The sequence below is a fragment of the Manacus candei genome, unplaced genomic scaffold, assembly GCF_025592945.1.
Source record: "Manacus candei isolate 608988 ecotype Guabito, Panama unplaced genomic scaffold, ASM2559294v1 h1tg000027l, whole genome shotgun sequence".
Taxonomy (NCBI): Eukaryota; Metazoa; Chordata; class Aves; order Passeriformes; family Pipridae; genus Manacus; species Manacus candei.
Genome location: NW_026138075.1, coordinates 1630222 through 1648424, shown reverse-complemented (window position 1 = coordinate 1648424; position 18203 = coordinate 1630222). Strand labels below are relative to the sequence as shown.

General features: G+C 39.0%; 1 protein-coding gene across 2 annotated transcripts in view; it reads right to left on the bottom strand.

Annotated features, from left to right (window-relative positions):
• Positions 1-1663: 1663 nt before the first annotated feature.
• LOC127471879 (3'-5' RNA helicase YTHDC2) overlaps positions 1664-18203 on the bottom strand; it is a 47286-nt gene continuing 30746 nt past the window's right edge. For both annotated transcript variants that reach the window (XM_051789315.1, XM_051789314.1), the window contains exons 26-30: positions 17636-17813; positions 16431-16634; positions 14447-14629; positions 13161-13264; positions 1664-13021 (exon numbers count right to left, since the gene is read on the bottom strand). In XM_051789315.1, the coding sequence (XP_051645275.1) occupies positions 13184-13264; positions 14447-14629; positions 16431-16634; positions 17636-17813 (646 nt within the window). In that variant the 3' untranslated portion in view covers positions 1664-13021; positions 13161-13183. The remainder of the gene's footprint in view (positions 13022-13160; positions 13265-14446; positions 14630-16430; positions 16635-17635; positions 17814-18203) is intronic.

The window sequence follows — 18203 nt, the reverse complement described above, 5'->3', positions numbered from 1 at the left end:
TCAAAAAAAAAAAAAAAAAAGCTGGAAGATAGAGAAAGGCACCAAGTATACAAAATACAGAGCTAATGCCAAGCAGAGAATACGTAGTGCAATGGGAACACTGAGAGGCTGAACACTTAGTAGAAATTTTCTCTCTCACTTCAATATGTCAGTCAGTTTCAAGTCTAGCGAGAAAAAGACTCTTTCCAGCTTCTATTCTTCCAAAGAAACAAATTTATTTCTTAGGGTCCTTACAATCAGGATTCCTCTGCCATGTTAATGAGCATGAATGACCACTTTGATCATGCAGAGAAAAAGGTTGGGTTGCGGTCAGAGGGAACATGACTAGTACCTTAGTTTTTCACAAACTACACGTTCAACACATGTTCAGTCTCCTAATTTAAAGTATATAAACAACATTTTTGTAAAAAGGATACTGATTCCTTCCTCCAGTTTGAATAATACAGCTGATGCAGCAAAACTGTAGGGAAAAGAGTTACCATCCTCAGTCACTGCTTCAGGGGAAAGATCATCCTCACCACATTCCTGCTGTCAAATCTAGATAAAAAACACAAGTTATCCAAAATAAGAAGGAGATGGAGACATATTGTAGTAACATTCATACAAATGACAGTGACAGCACAGACATTTTTTCAAAATAAATGCCAAAAAACTTTCTCTATGTAATAAGCTGCTGCTTCTCTCCCATCCCAACATAGGGAATGAAAAGGCTTCTGAAATGCTAGTTAGAAACAGCTGCATTGCCTTCCCTCCATCCAAATAGTTAGCACGTTTTTTCTTAATTACTGTTCTGCAGATGTCACTTTGTGGTTTTCCCTAACTATAGGGATCATTATTCAACTTTCCTTTTAAAAAAGAGCAGAGGACAACTTTGAAGAGTCAAATTGCCTCTGCTCTCTGAGATGACAGGGTGAGAGTTGGTGTCATTTTGAGTATTCATCAAAAGCCAAAGTGATTGTGTTATAGGTGAAGTGGTAAAATGAGTGATGGAGGTCAAGGCTTATGAGTATTCAGAAGCAGTGGAGGAAGAGGGCAAATCAGGAGTGCTCAACACAGATGTTCAGCTGTCATTTCCCTTCATCGTGTACTAGTCATTTTCTTCAACTGCAGAGAAAGGCTTGAATATTAGAAACTATCTCCTTTGTGAACACATTCACATCAGAAGTCTGGCAACAGAGAAAAGCTGAACCTTCCTGAGCTTTCACCACTGATGGGAATGTTCTAGAGCTGAAAAATAGAACTTCCAATAATTTCACGAGGTGCACAGCCATCATGTGTACTTTACAGCTCATATTAAATATAGTTGAAGTGTGAGACAAAATCATGAAGAAGTTATGAGCAGTCCTGGCAAAACGACAGCAGTAGAGAACCAACTTATCTTCATTTGTGCACAAAGTTTAGAAATATTTCTTATGATAAGTGTCAGAAAATTGGTTCAGTTGATTTCCTGGGGTTTTGTTCTAATAAATTAATCACAAATATCTTTCCCACTCTTGTTTATGCTAAAAACAATTTCAAATTTTGTATACTTAGCATTTATTGAAAAGTTGAGAGCAGAAAATTGGGAGAGGAATAGCATAAGGCACCTAACCTGACTAATTTTTTATTTTCCTACAGACATTTTGTACACACCCAATTATTTTTAGTTTTTTTTTTAGCCTGCTATCTTGACATTTTCTATGAAGTAAATGTGTTCTTTTTCCTTTTTTGGATCTGGTGGCTCTTTTGTTCATTTCTCATTTACACCAGATACTCCCCATTTTTTACTTCTAGCATTCTCAACAACTAACTCTCCTTTAGTAAGAGAAAGTGGCTATTTTGTCACACTTGACAGTGTTAGGTTAACAGTTGCATTCAATGAACTTAAAAGTCTTTTCCAACCTAAACAACTCCATGATTCTATAAAAAACTGACAGAAAATGTCCCCAATGAGAGAGACAGTTTTCCTACAGCTCATTTTGAAAGAAAACTGTTGCAGTGGAGCTAAGAACTGATTTTGATTTTCCATCTGTCTGCTGCCTCAACTAGAGTGTTCATTTGAGCAGAACCTGCAGGGCACAGCTTCTTAGGAAAGCCTGTTTAAGAAAGGATTGCATCTTGATTGGCAGAGACAAGTAGTAACATGCCAAGAATTTGACTGTTATCTGAATACAGGGTTCTTGTAGGTTATCTTGACCATTTATATATATAAATTAAACAGCATGCTGAACTAGGAATAAATCCATCCCAAGGGACAAAAGGAGACAAGGATGGATTTTAAACAACATTACTTGGTGCAAATGAGTATTCAGTTCTGGATTTAAGATGAAAACATATATAAATTTTTTTAACTTTTTTTTTTATGTTTAAAGATTCCTTTCCTTTAAAATTTTTAGATATAATTTTCCTCTCCTTGTCTCTGATCCAGTGAGCCATTAATATCCCTGGTAGCCTTTTTAGTGACTACACCAAGTCCTGCAATAGCCTGTTTTAAATTTAACAAGTTTCTAATGATGCTGTGCCAGAGTTTAGGTCCAAAAGAAAACATCCAGTGGCATTGATCTGGAGTCTTTAAAGTTGTGCACTTAACTTTTTTTTGTTGTTATTTTAACATTACTGCAAACGCTATTGCAAAGTCTCAAGCAAGAACAAGACTATTTAACTTTCTCATCTCTTCTTTGGCTGTTTATAGCAGCTACTGAAAGCAGGAATGCTCCTTTGCAATGCACACAGAACTGATCATTTCTCTTCTTGAAAACCTAATTACTAACTCTTTATAGAACTAGCACGAAAAAGACAACAGAGAAAATTATAGAATATCTCGAATTGGAAGGGACCCATAAAGTGTCATCAAGTCCAAGACCCTGCTCCTTCCTGGACTACCAAAAAGTAAACTATACGAATAAAAGCATCCTTCAAATCTGGCAGATTTGGTCCTGTGATCACTTTCTTGGGTAGCCTGTTCCAGTGACTGACCACCCTCTCAGTGAAGAACCTTTTCCTAATGTCCAATATGAACCTCCCCTGACACAGTTTCATTCCATTTCCTCATGTCCTATCACTGGTCACCAGAGACAGGAGATCAGCCTCTGCTGTCCCCCTTGAGGAAGTTGTAGACTGTGATGGGGTCATCTCTCAGCCTTTTCTTCATCAAGCTGAACAAGCCAAATGACCTCAGCTGCTCCTCTTGCCTCTGAGGTCTTTCACCATCTTAGTCACCCTCCTCTGGACATACTCCAACATTTTGATGTCCTCCTTATATTGAGGTACCCAAAATTGCACACAGGACTTGAGGTGAGGCCACATCAACACAGAGCAGAGGGACAATCCCCTCCCTCAACCAGCTGGCACCCTCCAGGACACTGTTGGCCCTCCTGGCTCCCAAGGCACTGCTGACTGATATTCCACTTGCCATTGAGCTGGATCCCCAGGTCCCTTTCCGCAGCACTGCTCTCCAGCATCTCATTCCCCAGTCTGTCTGTACATCTGGGGTTGCCCCACCCCAGGTGCAGAATCCAGTACTTGCTCTTATTGAATTTTATATGGTTGGTTACTGCCCAGCTCTCTATTCTATCCAGATCTCTGTGCAAGGCCTCTCTACCACTGAGGGAGTCCACACCTCCTCCTAGTCTAGTATCATTAGCAAACTTACTTAATGTACTTTCAATTCTTGCATCTGGATTTATAAAAATGCTCAAGTAATACTTGCTCTAAAACTGAACCCTGTGGAAATCCATTGATGATTAGCCACCAGCTTGATACCACCCCATTTACTATAAGCCCAACACATCAGCCAGTTGCTCACCCAATATATTATGGGCTTGTCTAGCTGTGTGCTGCACAGGTTATCCAGAAGGACATTCTGAGAAGTTAGTGAGAGATGCCTCTGCCTGAATTAAGGTCCAAATGAGCCCATATGCTAAAGTCTATAATACAGATTTTATTTAACAGTGAATGTGAGATAGAGAGATAGAAAGAAATAGAAAAGGTGAAGAGAAGGGAGAGAAGGAGACAAAGAGGTCAAGCAGACCACCCATGGATCCAGCACCAGCCCATTGGTCTTTCTTCACCATGGGCTTCTTGGTGATGGGGGTCCTGGGAGTCGTTCTTCCACAGGTACCACCTTTATACAGTCCAAGTTCCAGGTATCCATGGAATGGTTGCAGATGCTGTTCCCATAATTTGGGGTGGCGTGTGTATGAGCAGTTGCTTCCTTTACAGTTTGCCACAGTGGGAATTTTTTTCCGGATGCATTAACCAGGATGTACAAATCAGATCTTGCCTCTGCCAGGTCTGGAATTAGCACCTTCCTGTTGCAAATTCCTCCCTTCCGTGCTTATCTTAAGTTCCTGCTGTGGTGTCTTATCTATGTCAAGTTCCTTCTGGTGGAGAGTGTTTGAGACAGGCAACTGTGCTCTTTAAGTCCTTACAGAAAGTATCAGAAACTTTACTGAAACCAAAAAACCTCACATCTATTGGCTTCCTTTGGTCAACTAGATGTATGACCTTGTTATAAAAGGAAAATTAAAGTTGGACCTTCCCCTCATGAACCCTGGCTGTGGCCAATGACTTGCATTGTCTCTTAAGTGTTTTTCAGAACCTCCAGGAATAACCTTCTCAAAATTTTACCAGGCACTGAGGTGAAACTTACAGGCCCGTAATTAGCAGAATCTTTCTTGTTATCCTTCTTTAAAACTGGGACAATATTTGATAGTTTCCAGTTAGCCGGGACTCCCAAGACCATTGAAAAATAATTGAAAGAGAACGCACAGTAGCTTTGTCCAGCTCTTTCAGTACTGGGGATGAATCCAATTGGGTGCCACAGATTTATGCATGTCCAGCTGGTGCAGCAAGGTTTAAACAAGCTCAGGGTTGGCTGCGAGTTTATCATCCACCCAGTCAAGGTCTTCCAACACCAGGCTCCGGAGCTCCCAGGGCCCAGCACCAGTGTTGAAAACCTCAGTGAAAAAGGCATTAAATGTTTCCATTTTGTCTACCTCCCTATTTGTGAGATGTCTGACCTTGTCAAGCAACAAACTAATGCTAACTCTGATCCTCTTTTTGCTGTTAACATCTTTAAAAACCTTATTATCATCCTTCTCAGTGCTGGCCAGTTTGAATTCTTACCAAGCTTTGATTGCAAAAATTTTCTCCCAACAGTGGTGAACAGCATCTGTATAGTACTCTCATGTTACCCAGCCTTGTTTCCAATGCCCATACACTGTCCTTTTCCACCTAAGTTCTAGCAGAAAATCCCTGCTCAGCTCAGCTCAGCTGGCCTGCCTCACTTTCTTGACTTCAGACACACTGGAACTGCTGTCTCCTGCACTCTTAAGAGATGACTCTTAAGGTTACAACTGAAACAGAGTAAACCAAAATTGCTTTAGGACAACAGAAATAGCAAGAAGCAGAGATCAGTGTTACAGAGAAGCCTACTGGTATCTGCACTTCAGCTAGGCAAGGACTTATATTTTTCAAGTGCTGAGGGACCAAGAGGTAATAAATAGACTAAGCTAAAGAATAGAGAAGGTGTAACAAAAAGAAGGGTAACAGAGTTGGTCAAGTCTGAGGCACCAGGGCTGGAAGCTGGATCCTGAGCCCTGTCCTGAGCTGACCTTTTTACTTAGAAAAACCATCCTCATGTTCATCATTTCTTGCAGGTAATTAGTAATGTTTACACAAGAAAATTACTATTTAAAGCCTTTAATAAGTAACATATTATTGCTTGTCTAATAACGTCTGCTTTCCATGGAGAAGAAAAAAAATTAACAAGTATTTCTGAAGACATATCTTCTAATATCTACCTACACTCTAGCACTTCTCATCATCCTCCTTTTTGAAGAAATAAAAACTCATGGGTATGTCAGACAAAAAAGCAACAGGCTAATAATACAAATTCCTTACCATAATTCACTACTTTTCCTGAGGAGAGGCCACTTTATTTGCAACTGCTAATAAAACTAGGTTTCATTTTAAACAGTCCTCAGGTGACTAGAGCTCATGTGCTAGTCAACTGCACCACCTAGCTTCACTCTGAAGGATCTTCAGAGCCCTATTTTTTCTGACACCATTGTCTGTATTCCTTCAAAGCAAATGCTTCTTCCTGTACCACCCCTGCTCATCTGTTGTCTCACCACAGAGAATACAAACAATTCAACAGCTCTGACATGTTCAGAGTTCAGGAAACCCCTCACCTAATGAATTTTTTTAAAAAGTAGTACTGGTGTTCACAGGAGTGTAACAGAGCTACCTTCTCCTTCCATTCTTCCACCTTATACCAACTGGTATGACCTTTCTACCCATGGATACTTCCTATAACTCTTGTGTCCACATTTACCAAAGCTGGACAGCACCTGTTGTTGGTTTGATTTGTTACTGAGTGGAGCAACATCTATTAAAACAAACCTTAGGAGAACAGGGCTCTGCCACTTACTGATGATGTGCCTGGGAAGCTAATATTTCCCCTTTTCAGCAATATTTCCTTTCTAGGAGTGTTAAAACAGAGTGCCTGTTCAATCAAAATTGTCCTGACTTTTAAATGGGAACTGGCACATTCCCATTAGGTTTCAAGTCTGACAAAAGCATGTTTTCTGCAGTTTTTAAAATTGAGTACTGGGAGACAACACAGCAAATTCTGTCTACTTCACCTAGGAAACACAGCATGGTGCGGTTTTTTAATCACTTTCTGATCTCATCCAGCTTCAGTGCTCTAAATAGAAACAAAAGCAGAACTAGGCAGCTAAACCTTACCTCAACTTCAGACTAAGGAGCACTATGACTACGGCTACTGTAGTCCTCTGATGTCCAAGCTAGGCCATGGAACTTTTCAACATATTTTCTCAGTGCCTCTGAAGACAGAAGACTAGCAAAATTCACACATGAAACCTACACCACATACATATTAACAGTTCCAGTCAACCAGGTAAACCAGAAAAATTCAACCAGGTGATCAAGAAAATAAGCTAAAGCATCAGTCCATGGGTCTCTCGGAAGCTTCACAGCCTGTTTGTGAGGTGTCCTGTGGCCCTTTTCTCTTTTCTCTTCCTCCTAGATTGGTACTTCTGCTCCACTTCCTAGGCCTGTCCTAGAATAAAAAGCAGATCCCATTTTCATAAAAAAGCTATGAATAGAGCACAGCAGTTCTCTTACAGCAATGAAATCTTACTTTGTACTTTGGTTTAGGGCATGTTGGAACTTAGCAGTGGATAAGCTGTTGAAAGCAGCAGCCATTGAAATGCTGAAATTGTTGAGTTGCAAGACAGATTTCTTCATTACTAACTGCACTTAAACTAATACAAGAAGCATGAGTATGAAAAGAGATGCTTAATCTGAAAAGACCCATCAAAACAATCAAATAAAGGAAGTTTTGTGCTCTTAACTAGACACACTATAAGCTAAAATTCACAGAAAGCTTGTCGGTGCACAGAGAGTCAGTTCCTATTTCCACACAGCTTGCTTTTAAAACAGATTATCAATATGGTTTACAAGAGCAGAAGTTATTAAATCTATTTTACATGTGTCATACAATTTCATTCACAGTTTCTGCCCAGTGTCCAGAACATCCTCATATAGTAGCAACTTTGGCAATTGTGTTTTGTTCCGTTTCTTAATCTTATTTGACTGCTGCTAGGCTTCACCAGACATTCCATATGGATAGAACAAAGTGGTATATTATTTAAGAGCCTCAAGCTACAACCTTTGCTCATATATCAACAGTACCAAATGCAATATGACCACTCACACAGGCAAACTTACAAGATCAGCTTGTGAACCTCAGAGCTATGCACTATACAACACAAGGCAAAAAATAATGATTTCACATCCCCAAGGTATGAAATTAGCATTAAAACTCCTTCTGGGTTTGACACAAATAAAATACAACCTTTCTGAATTGCCTGATTTAATTATGGGCATACTTTTTAATATCTTAAGGACTCTTAATTTTTATTCTCTACTGGGGCTATTCTCTCAGTCTACTTTCATGATTTGTCTTTAAACCCAGATTTACACTTTTGATCTAGGCAACACCCTTTCAACATCTGTCAAAAGAATCAAAACAACAAATAAAGCTTTTAATCCAGAGCAGCATCACCTACTTTCTGGCCTGTGGTACCTGTTAGAAGATGCAACAGAGACAGCTGAGAGATGGCTGAAAGCAACATAGCACGATCCACAGGAAAGGTAACAGTGCAGCTAAGTGCTAGAAGAAAGATGTAGAGCAACAGGAGACAAACTACTAATGTTTAAAATTTTGTATTATTTGAAAGTAGCTAAGTGCTTGCTTGACAGAAGTAGCTAGAATTGTTAAGCCACAAGTTGAACTTTATCTAAACTATATATGTTGAGTATGTCTAAGTCAAAGACGGATGATAGTGAAACCTGGAGCTAACAATATGAACATTAACAACAGTTAGAATAGACATGGTTATCCCCCAAATATTAGTTAAAAATTAATAGCTGGACCGGACAACCCAGAGATCACGGTCTGTGAACTGCAACAACCAGATTGTACCATGGACTACAGAACTGACCCCTACCCAAACCAACCTAAGAGGATGTGAAGGGGACCACATAGCAACCACTTGGTAACAAAACAGTGAAGCAACAAAGAGCAAAAACACCACAGACCCTAATAATGGTGTTTGTCTGGACTGTCACATGAGGGATGGGGAGTTTAGACTGTAAGTGCATAATTGCCCAGGGATTCCTTTTTATGGGGTCTCTCTTTTAAGGCACCAAGATCAAGCTACTAGGTATCATAATTGATCTGTGCCAATACATCTAACAGATGGAGATGAGAGCCTAGTGACAAAAATTTCTTTTAACAGCTAATGTCATTCAGATAGTGACTGAATACATCCAGAAAGTGGTTGCTCTGGGACAATCACTTCAGCTCCACATGAGAAAAAAAAAGGGGGAAAAATTAGTAATTGCAGAAACCAGTCTAATTCACTTTAAAGACAAAGCACCTCGGGGTAATTATGGACTGATCCAATCAGCTCAGAGAAATCTGCCAGTTATGAGCTGTGATTTCATTTTGACAGAAACTGCAAAAAATTTCACAGTAGAAATTAAACCCACAAGGACCAGAGGAAATGTCTTTACAGCTGTTGGAATGATGGAGCAAAAATTATACCAGTTCAATAGTGGCAAAAAAAATTAAAAAAGCAAATATTCGAATAAGTAGTTGTAACAAATAACCAATACAAATGTAAGATTTTTATAAAAGTAAAATATTTAACAAAAAAAAACCCTTAAAAAATACTTAACAAACTTACTTTTGTTCCTAGCAAAAGGAACCAAATTCTGTCTGTGGCAAAACAGCTTGCTGCTTTTACCTATTTTCAGAAATCTGTTCCTGAGAAGGCAGCACACCTCAGCGTTTTCTCATGAGCCACTGGCAAAGATCTTACCTGCTGCATTGAGGAACATGACAAGAATTGCCCTGAATCAATACTGCTAAGTTTTCATGTATGAAAAAAATTTGCAAACCTGTGGCTGTCCTCCATTTATGTTTCCTTTCTCCTCACTCCAGTGTTTATGGGCAATGGTCTGGCTTGCAAGAACTTCATTTACTTTAAAGCAGAGTAAATCACTCCTGGCTTACAACCTCCAAGATGGCATTTTTACTGTTGCACAGAAGAGGGTGATGGGCTATTTCTCCCATTTGTCATCATAGATAAAAGTTGTCTTTTCAGATACAGAGGGCCACCTCTGTGGCCTTCATCCTGCTTTAGTTTTCACTTCACTGAGTTTAATCACACTCAGTCATGATCAGCCAGATGAGGTGTCCCCTAAAAATCCCAGTACAGAGGTGCAGCCCTGAAGCTCTTCCACAGAGGGATGATACTGTTGGTAACATCAGACACATGGTTACCAAGATCTGTCTCTTCCGGGACCCAGGTGATACAAAGTGAAAACAGAGAATGTCAATACACAAGGTCAGGAAACCAGAAGGTGCTTCATGGCTGTAGGGAGTGGTTTTCCAAAACATTCAAAGCTGTGGTCTTACAGACACAACATGAAACCAGAGCAGAGGATTCTGCAGAAAGAACTATCGGGAAATCATTGCTCCATAGTGAAATAACTGTACAGACATTTTGCAACAATTTAACTGAAGTGATGGCTAGCCATAAAGATGTCCTTATTTCTACTAGATGAGACCTACTAATTTGTATGGATGACAATGCAGAAAATAAAGGAGTCTCCCTGAGAAAGCAAGGTCGCCATAACACTAATCATCTAATGAGAGAGATCAGAGGGAAGTTTCTTGAAGCTTTTTCTTTCAAATCATTTAAAAGCAAGCAGAATTATGTCCTTACAGATAAGCATTTAAATGCTTCAGCAGCATCAAGAAAAGTCCATTAGATCTGTTCTCCAGACACTAACTTTTGTAAGAGATGGGCCCATGTGAGGTTGGCTGCTGTGCCTGTAAGGCCAGTGCCTATTGAAATGGGCTCCAAGTGGACCAGGACCTTTTTTGATTAGCGGGCACTTATGAAACATGTGGGACAATGTCCACACAATGTTCCTCTGCCAATAGGTGCTACTTCTAAAGCATGACTGATGACCACCCTGGCCAAACTCAACCCAAATCTGTGGGACTGGCCCAGGGGTCCTCAATCATTTTGGGGTACTTCTCTGAACATGTCCTAGTGCTGCCTGGAAGAGAGTATCTGCACTTCCTGTTGGAAACTGCAGTTGGATCCCAGACTCCAAAGTGAGACTCCAGGCTTTCCAGTCTGAAACTCAGATGGTGTCCTCCACCTGCTGTGTAACATATTTGCCAGCCAGCTTAAATAGTTTACAGTAACAGATTTGTGACAGCACCTGCTTAGTTCGGCTACATCAGATGCTTGTGAAAGAGTGTATAGTGGCATCTGTCAAGCATCACATTCTGTTTTAACAATTGGTTAAAACAGTCCCTGTCTTCTGGGACTCTATATAAAGAGATTTCCTTTTCCACAGCCTCCAGACAATGATCAAATGTTTCACAGGCAGATACTGTTACCTGGAGGATCACGCATTGCTCCCCACATTAGTCTGATGGCTTTTAACACAGACAGGGGCTAAAGCCTTCTCCTCTATCACAGCCCCAGGGTCTTGCTGGGTAAGGGATGGATCTTTTTGTAGGTAGTAAACTGCATTGCTTCAAATCCTGCTCAGTACCTCTAAAAGATATAAGGGGAACTCTCCTTTGTGTTTCCATCCATCTGATTTGCTCTAATCAAAGTAGAATCTGACATGCATGGGCATGGCAAAGTCCTGAAGTAATCAACTGAGGCACCTGCTACAGGGTCAGGGCTGCCCATGATGCAGTGTATCACATCCGACTTCTAACACCAGAGCGTAAGGGCTTAAGGCAGCTGTGCCAGGTTACAGAATATGGTTACAAACACCAGACCAACAGCTTCAGGGACAAGCAGTCCATCTCCAAATTACAGTACAGGCAAAAATACAGATCAGTAGTACAAGTACCTGGGTTGTAACAAGAGCAAGTCAAATAATCCTCCAAGACTGGGTGAGACAAAACATCTGGGCATGCCAAAAATTACATGACTGTGGCTGTGACTCAGGCGGCAGGGCACAATCTCTTCTCCAAACAAGAGACCTACACCAGACAATGCCCTTGAGGAATGCAAAGTCCTTGGCTGGACTGTTCTTATCATCAAGCTGCAGAAGCCCTCTTCAGGCTCCTTAACCAAACACTACGCTTGCCCCTGCTCTCCTTCTGTGCCAGTTCTGTCCTTGCAGTGCATGGGGACCCATAATCCTACACAGGGCAACACACCCCAGATTTCTTTATGGGCACAGGTCTGCAAGTACTGTATAAGGTAATACGAGCCTCACAGCTCCCTTGTGTGCACCATCTCCAGAAACACTGCATTAGGCATTACAGCATTACATAGACCCTGCTAGTCTTGGCACTAAACCTACTAAAACCGACAGTTTACATATGGAAGTCATTACACAGAATGCAAGAACAAATATACAGGGTATATTTGGGAGAACATCCTGTGAGAAACTAAGTAGCAGATCAGGAGCAGAAAAAGCTCTTAACCTGAGAATGACCACAAACATATAGTGCTGACAATAAGCAGACTGAATTTATACCAGCCTTATAGTACAGGACGTTAAAGACTACGGAGAAGGGAAATAAAGCAAAACAACAGTAGTATGGAAGAAAGAAAAGAACTTGAAAGACAAGGTATAGAAAGGAAGCATGAACTACACTGAAAGATGACAGAAGTGGTACTGCTAATTATTTTTTATTTTTTATAAAAGAAGTAAAAGTCTTCTAATAATGCCCAAGTTAGTGAACTATTAGAGTGCCATTTGGCAACAGGCCTCTGAAAGACTGTTCCAGCTTATCCAAGTGTGAGTACTTCTTAAAGGCAAAAAATATTTGAAACTGGAAACACTACTGGACCAACCCACACTCAAAAGTCTCATGAATTTAAATTAAAAAGTAATATTCTCCAGCTGTCTAAGTGTTTGTATGAATATATCCTGCTCTCTTGCACTGTCATACAGAAATTTGCACTGCCATACAAACACTTATGGAATCCTCTATTCTATTTGGAGCCATTTATTCTCAATTTATTTCTTTTACGCAAACTGCAAGATTGGTTAATTAACATTACACTGGTTTCTTTCACACACTTTACTGGATTTTACTGGAGAAGTCTTTAAATGTAAACTGTGTGTTTAAACAGTCTGCTGCGCTACTTTAAACCCAAGAATAACTTACAGGTGTTGCATTGTTTCAAAATCAGTTGAACTTTACCATGTTTTTAAATATCTACTGGATGCTACTGTAGAAAAATAATTCAGTCAAAAACAGATTGGTGGATAATGTTATTGACACTTGTTAAGACTAGGAAACACTGAAACCAACATAATTCCCTCTTATTTTTCCACTCCTAGCTGCACAGTATGACTAGCAGCTTCAGGAATCTGTTGCGCCACCTTCTTCCTCATCTTTATATTGTAGACACGCTGCTGGTTCTTGTGGTTAGAGCTGATGTTCCAACAACCACAGCTAAAAGAAACCAAAAGGAAGAGAATTAGTCCCAAGTGCAACTGCTCTTCCACAACCTACAAGCAAAAGGCAGTACTGTAACAATACACTGTATGTAGAAATCTTTTCCTCTATCATAAAACCAGAAAACAATGCATACCTCCATCACATTATCTGACATGCTTAATCAGTTGAGTTTTTTCCTGCTGAAGGAATATGGTCCCAAAGCTGCAGCAACTGCTCTCCAACTTGTGGTTCCAGCTCCTAGAAATGATCAAGAAATTAGAGAACTTATTAGCACTGTACTACTGACACAGAAGAACTATTAATTACAAAATTCTTAGAAGAGGTTGCCAGTGAACGCTTTCAACCTTTCTGAAAAAGGTCGTTCCTTTTGCCCTTGAGTCATACATTAGAATTCCACACACAGGAAGGGCTCAGCAGGAGATTAAAAACTTCCATAAGCAACCCTAGCCTACAGGCTGTTGGGGTTTTTTTCCTTCACTGCAACATGTCAGTTCTCATGAAGAGAATTCCCAATGAACACATCACCACCATATACAAGAACAGATCCACCACAGAATTCATACCTTCCACATGTCACTTTCTCATTAACTAAAGATTATCATTCTCTACATCTTTTAAGTTTAATTCAATCAAGTGTGGTGGAGAACATGGAAAGGCAGGTCACAGGTCATACAGTGGCTCTTGGTGGAATCATACAAACCAATATAAACCACTTGTTTTTAGGATCATTGAGATTCTTTAGGTCTTACTGTCAACTACAGCATGTGCTACATTCCTGTCCTTGTTCTTGCAGCATGCTCCTTTCCTCATTCTTACAACTGGAGAGGTTTTGGGGAAGCAGTGAGAAGACAATACAGGAAGTTTAGCTCTACAATGTTGTACAAATGATATGTTTTGGGAGGGGACTGAGGAGAACACAGAAACTGCCAGAGAACTCTTGTGCCAATTCTTTTCCATCTTTTTGTAGTTGAATTTAGATTTAACAAAGTGGAGAACAGTCCTAAGCTTTATTCCATCTCAAATATCAAGATTCTCTTCAGGTTTTACAGAAAACTCAAAGCTCTAATTATGAACAGTTATTTGGGTGTAACAGACTATTTCAGGGAACACATCTGAACCAAATATGGAACAAACCTCTGAAATTAAAAAAACCCTCAAACATTCATTTGTTGATGTATCCAGACTTAAATTATCTATTTTTTAAAATACAAATTAAGTAATAAACTTCTTTTATTTTATCCAGTGTTTCCACTAGTTCAACAGTAATTCTCCATTAGCAAAAGGCACAGTGCAGATCAATGAACTCTGATTCAGATTAACAGATATATGAGGACAGTTGAGATGAACGTCAAGGCTGAACAAGTTAATAAACAATACACAATTCTACCAAGTAAAGACTTCAGAAGAGAATAACATTACCTGGCCATCTCTGCTTATTTGTACTTTCTTATTGTCATTCCAAGGGTTGACCAAATGGTGTGCAAACTGAAAAGGAATGCTTTCTTTTTGGATCCACTCCACCTTAAATACACCTCCAAAACCAGGAGATCCCCAGTCTTGACTTTTCTCACACCCTATTGCTGAATCCATTCTAGCAAAACCCTGGAACAAAAATTTAAATATGTAAGAACAGACATAATGAGAGCATATCTATTTATGCTGGAATTAAATAAATGAGTGGACTTCTAAAATGTTTACATCAAGAAAGTCAGAAGTATCATTTGGCTTTTTCCACCTAAAATATATCTTCTAGAGTTTGACCACAAAGAACGTCTCTGAATTCATCTCTCACAATTACCACTGGAGGTTTTTTAAGCTTTGTAACAGAGGCTGAAAAGGTGTTGTAAAAACATCTGAAGTGCAAGGAATCAAGATGAATGTTCTACTACAGAACAGTCCATTAGCTACTCCTTGTTACTTGTAGATACTTCTAGAGCAAATCTATTCCTTCCTTCCCCTGTTCCCTCTCTGTTAACAAACTTTCATATAGAATTAGAAGAGTGCAGCTGTTCTTCAAAGACAGAAGTCAAAGTTGCTTTTAGTTCCTCCTTCAGTTAAGTGGAAAGAAGTTCCAACAAGACAAATATTCAGAAAGAAAATGAAAGAAACCACAAATCCAAGGCTGCATCTAACTTATTTAAGGACACCCCTTAAAAACACCCCCCAAACAAATGAAAAATAAACCAAGGCCACATACAATGTATCATCCCTTTAGGCAAATTTACGCCAGTTATGATACAAGAGTCCAAGAGATGCAGTGCACTATGTAAGTTACCAGCACATACTGCTGCCGTAAGACATGCAGTCCTAGATTGCTCAAGCCAGACTTCAATGAAAATTAGCAAAAGGAACAGAGGAAAAATAAAGGCAGAAAGAAAAGAGACACCTGGGATAACAGAATATTATTAGAGAAGTTAATCTCACATTCTCATAAAGGTCTACTACATTGTCAAAACTGGAAGGGTAAGGCACTATCAACCACCCACATCCTGACTTCGGTGTGTCTTTCCTTCCCGGCTTCCTTGTCTAAGAGCACCAACATAACTGCCTATTTTCAGCATCAACCGGCATGCTGAAAATTACTTTTCAATATTACACTGCATTTGCCAAATCACTGTATGTGTATTTCACTGCAATCCTCCAGCAGTATTGTCAAGATAGCTGTATTTGGGTTGGTTCATTAGATTTTAAATTCAGCTGACTTCTATAAATAGTTTATATGTAAAGAGGTAAATTGAACTTTCTTCACCTGGAACAATTGAGTTTAGCTGACTCTCCAACACAGCTAACCTGTAATTTCGCACTACCAGGTCAAATGTAACTTTAAACTAGGCACAAATCTGTCAACGAATTGTTGACAAATACCTCACTAAATATGAAGTCAAGACACAGCTCTGGAAGAATCATGGCCATGCTTCCCAGTTTCCTAACTTTTAGAAACCACAATTCAGGCAAAACAGTTTTTATTAAAATCTGTAATAAAGCCATCTATGAGTTTGCTGACTTTAGAAAGCTGTGATTCGTAACGGCTTGTTCACTTATAATATTTATTTTGGTATGCAGAGAAAAGAGCAGCAATCACTTGCTTTCTGTGGATTTTTTTATTTACTTATTTCATTGTAGTTGTTTGAAAGCATTTATATAGGGTATAAACCCTATTCTGATTCATTATGTTTGGATGCAATTTAGTCTTAGCCTTTGAGGGACAAACTGAGTTAATTAAAACAGTCTATTTTAGAGAAGAATGAAGTACTCTTTTCTCAACAACCAGAGACATCGGCATCCTACTCTACTTATCAGGTCAGGAGCCATAAGGAAAGCCCTCCATACTACACATAGGCATTTGCTGCACCCTTTTAAAACATTAACCACAGCCAATATTCAGTATTAGCTACGAACTCACCTGAAAGTGTCCAGACCCTTGAACAGAAAATATTAAGTAAACCACGCTGCTCTCCCAAAAGGCTCCATTCAGTTTTCGCTCATTACTTGGTGTAGTGGACCATATACCCTTCTGCTGAGAAATATCAATGTTCTGCAAGTTGCTACTTTTCATTATAAAGTACCGAACTGGGACATTTTGTCTTGGTGAAGGAGATTTGGAACACTAGAAAAATTAAATTAATAAACACAATAAAATAAACCACGCTTTAGTTTTAAAGTTTTACACACACAAAGACAGAAATCCCTTCACTGCGTTCCTCCTCTCCTCTTCCAGATTATACAAGAAACATAGAATCTATCAGCTGTTCCTGTCTGAATTGATTTTCACATCTATTTTACATTTCTAAGCACTTTTCAACATAGTAATTCATTCATGAGGGGCAGGAAGCAAGTACAGTAGAATAGGCCTGAATAGTTTAGTAATTACAATTCTTTGAAGGTCTGATGGACCTGAAGTTCCACACAAAATTAATCATACTGTACTGTAGCCTGCAGCACTCTACTCGTATTCCATCTTTAGGAAACATGAAGTTTTCTCTCTTTAACACTGGCTGAATCTAAAAACTGAAAGACTTAAGAGGTATTACTAAATTTTCCAATGATTTCTTGATGAAAAGAGCAATGGGTTGTCCCCTCAGTGATCTGTTTAGTATTACTGCAGTTTACTATTCAAGTATATAGAGAGAACTATGACAATAACCTAATTAAAAATGTGTGCTTTGTTAAAATAATCATAAAAAAACCCCAAATGCCCAAGCAGCTGTAGTAAGGCAGATAACACAAAACTTATAGAATCAGTACTAATGTATGCTATTACAGAAACAGAGGAAGGCAGAAACCAAAGGGTTCAGAAGTGCATGTGCCGTACACACCTTCACTGTTTAGTATACCAAGTTTAAAAAAAAAATCTGATTTTTTTCAACTTTGGATAGCTTTACCTCAAAAGTCTGCAGAGAATAATATTTTTACTGTATTAAACTAGCGCAACAAGGATATTTAGACTTGATTTTAAGTTCCAGGAAGAAATATTATGCACTTGTTAACAATGAAAATCTAAGTTTGGTTCTTAATTTATCGATACAATACTTGATAGGTGCTGAAAGATACGAGCAAGAAGTTCTATTCATTTTGAAGAGCAGGGTAATATGGTTATGAGAACTTTACCTTTCCAGATATTGGAGAACAAGGACTAGCACAAGGGCTAGGATAGCTACTGCTGTCTGCAGACTTCACTGATGATCGATCTGACCTGTCATCTGAAGTTTGTTTGGAGTGTAAAATATTTTTTCGTTTGTACTTCTTTGCCTGGTGAAGTGCAGGAGGTGTAGATTTCATTAAAACTCTAAAGAGCAAAGGTAGATACAGAACATACCACAACTTTTACAAGCAGCCACAGAATAATTTTTATCTATATATCAGCCTATTGCATGACTATATATATTACAGTAATTAAAAGACATATTAAACACTAACTAAAAAAATATAATTATCATGCATTGATTTTTGAATGTTACAGTTAAACCTCTCCTGCTATTTCTCAAAGAGCACAACTCATGGTCAATATTCCTGACTGCTCTCTTAACCAGCAGGCATACATATGAAATACTTCTCCATGAAATCACTACAACACAGCATAAGACAGTATCAAAGCTTTCAGCTGTATTTATACTGTTTCTTCCTTCTCAATACTAGCAGAAATTCAAGCCATGCTTTTAGAGGCAAATAAATTACA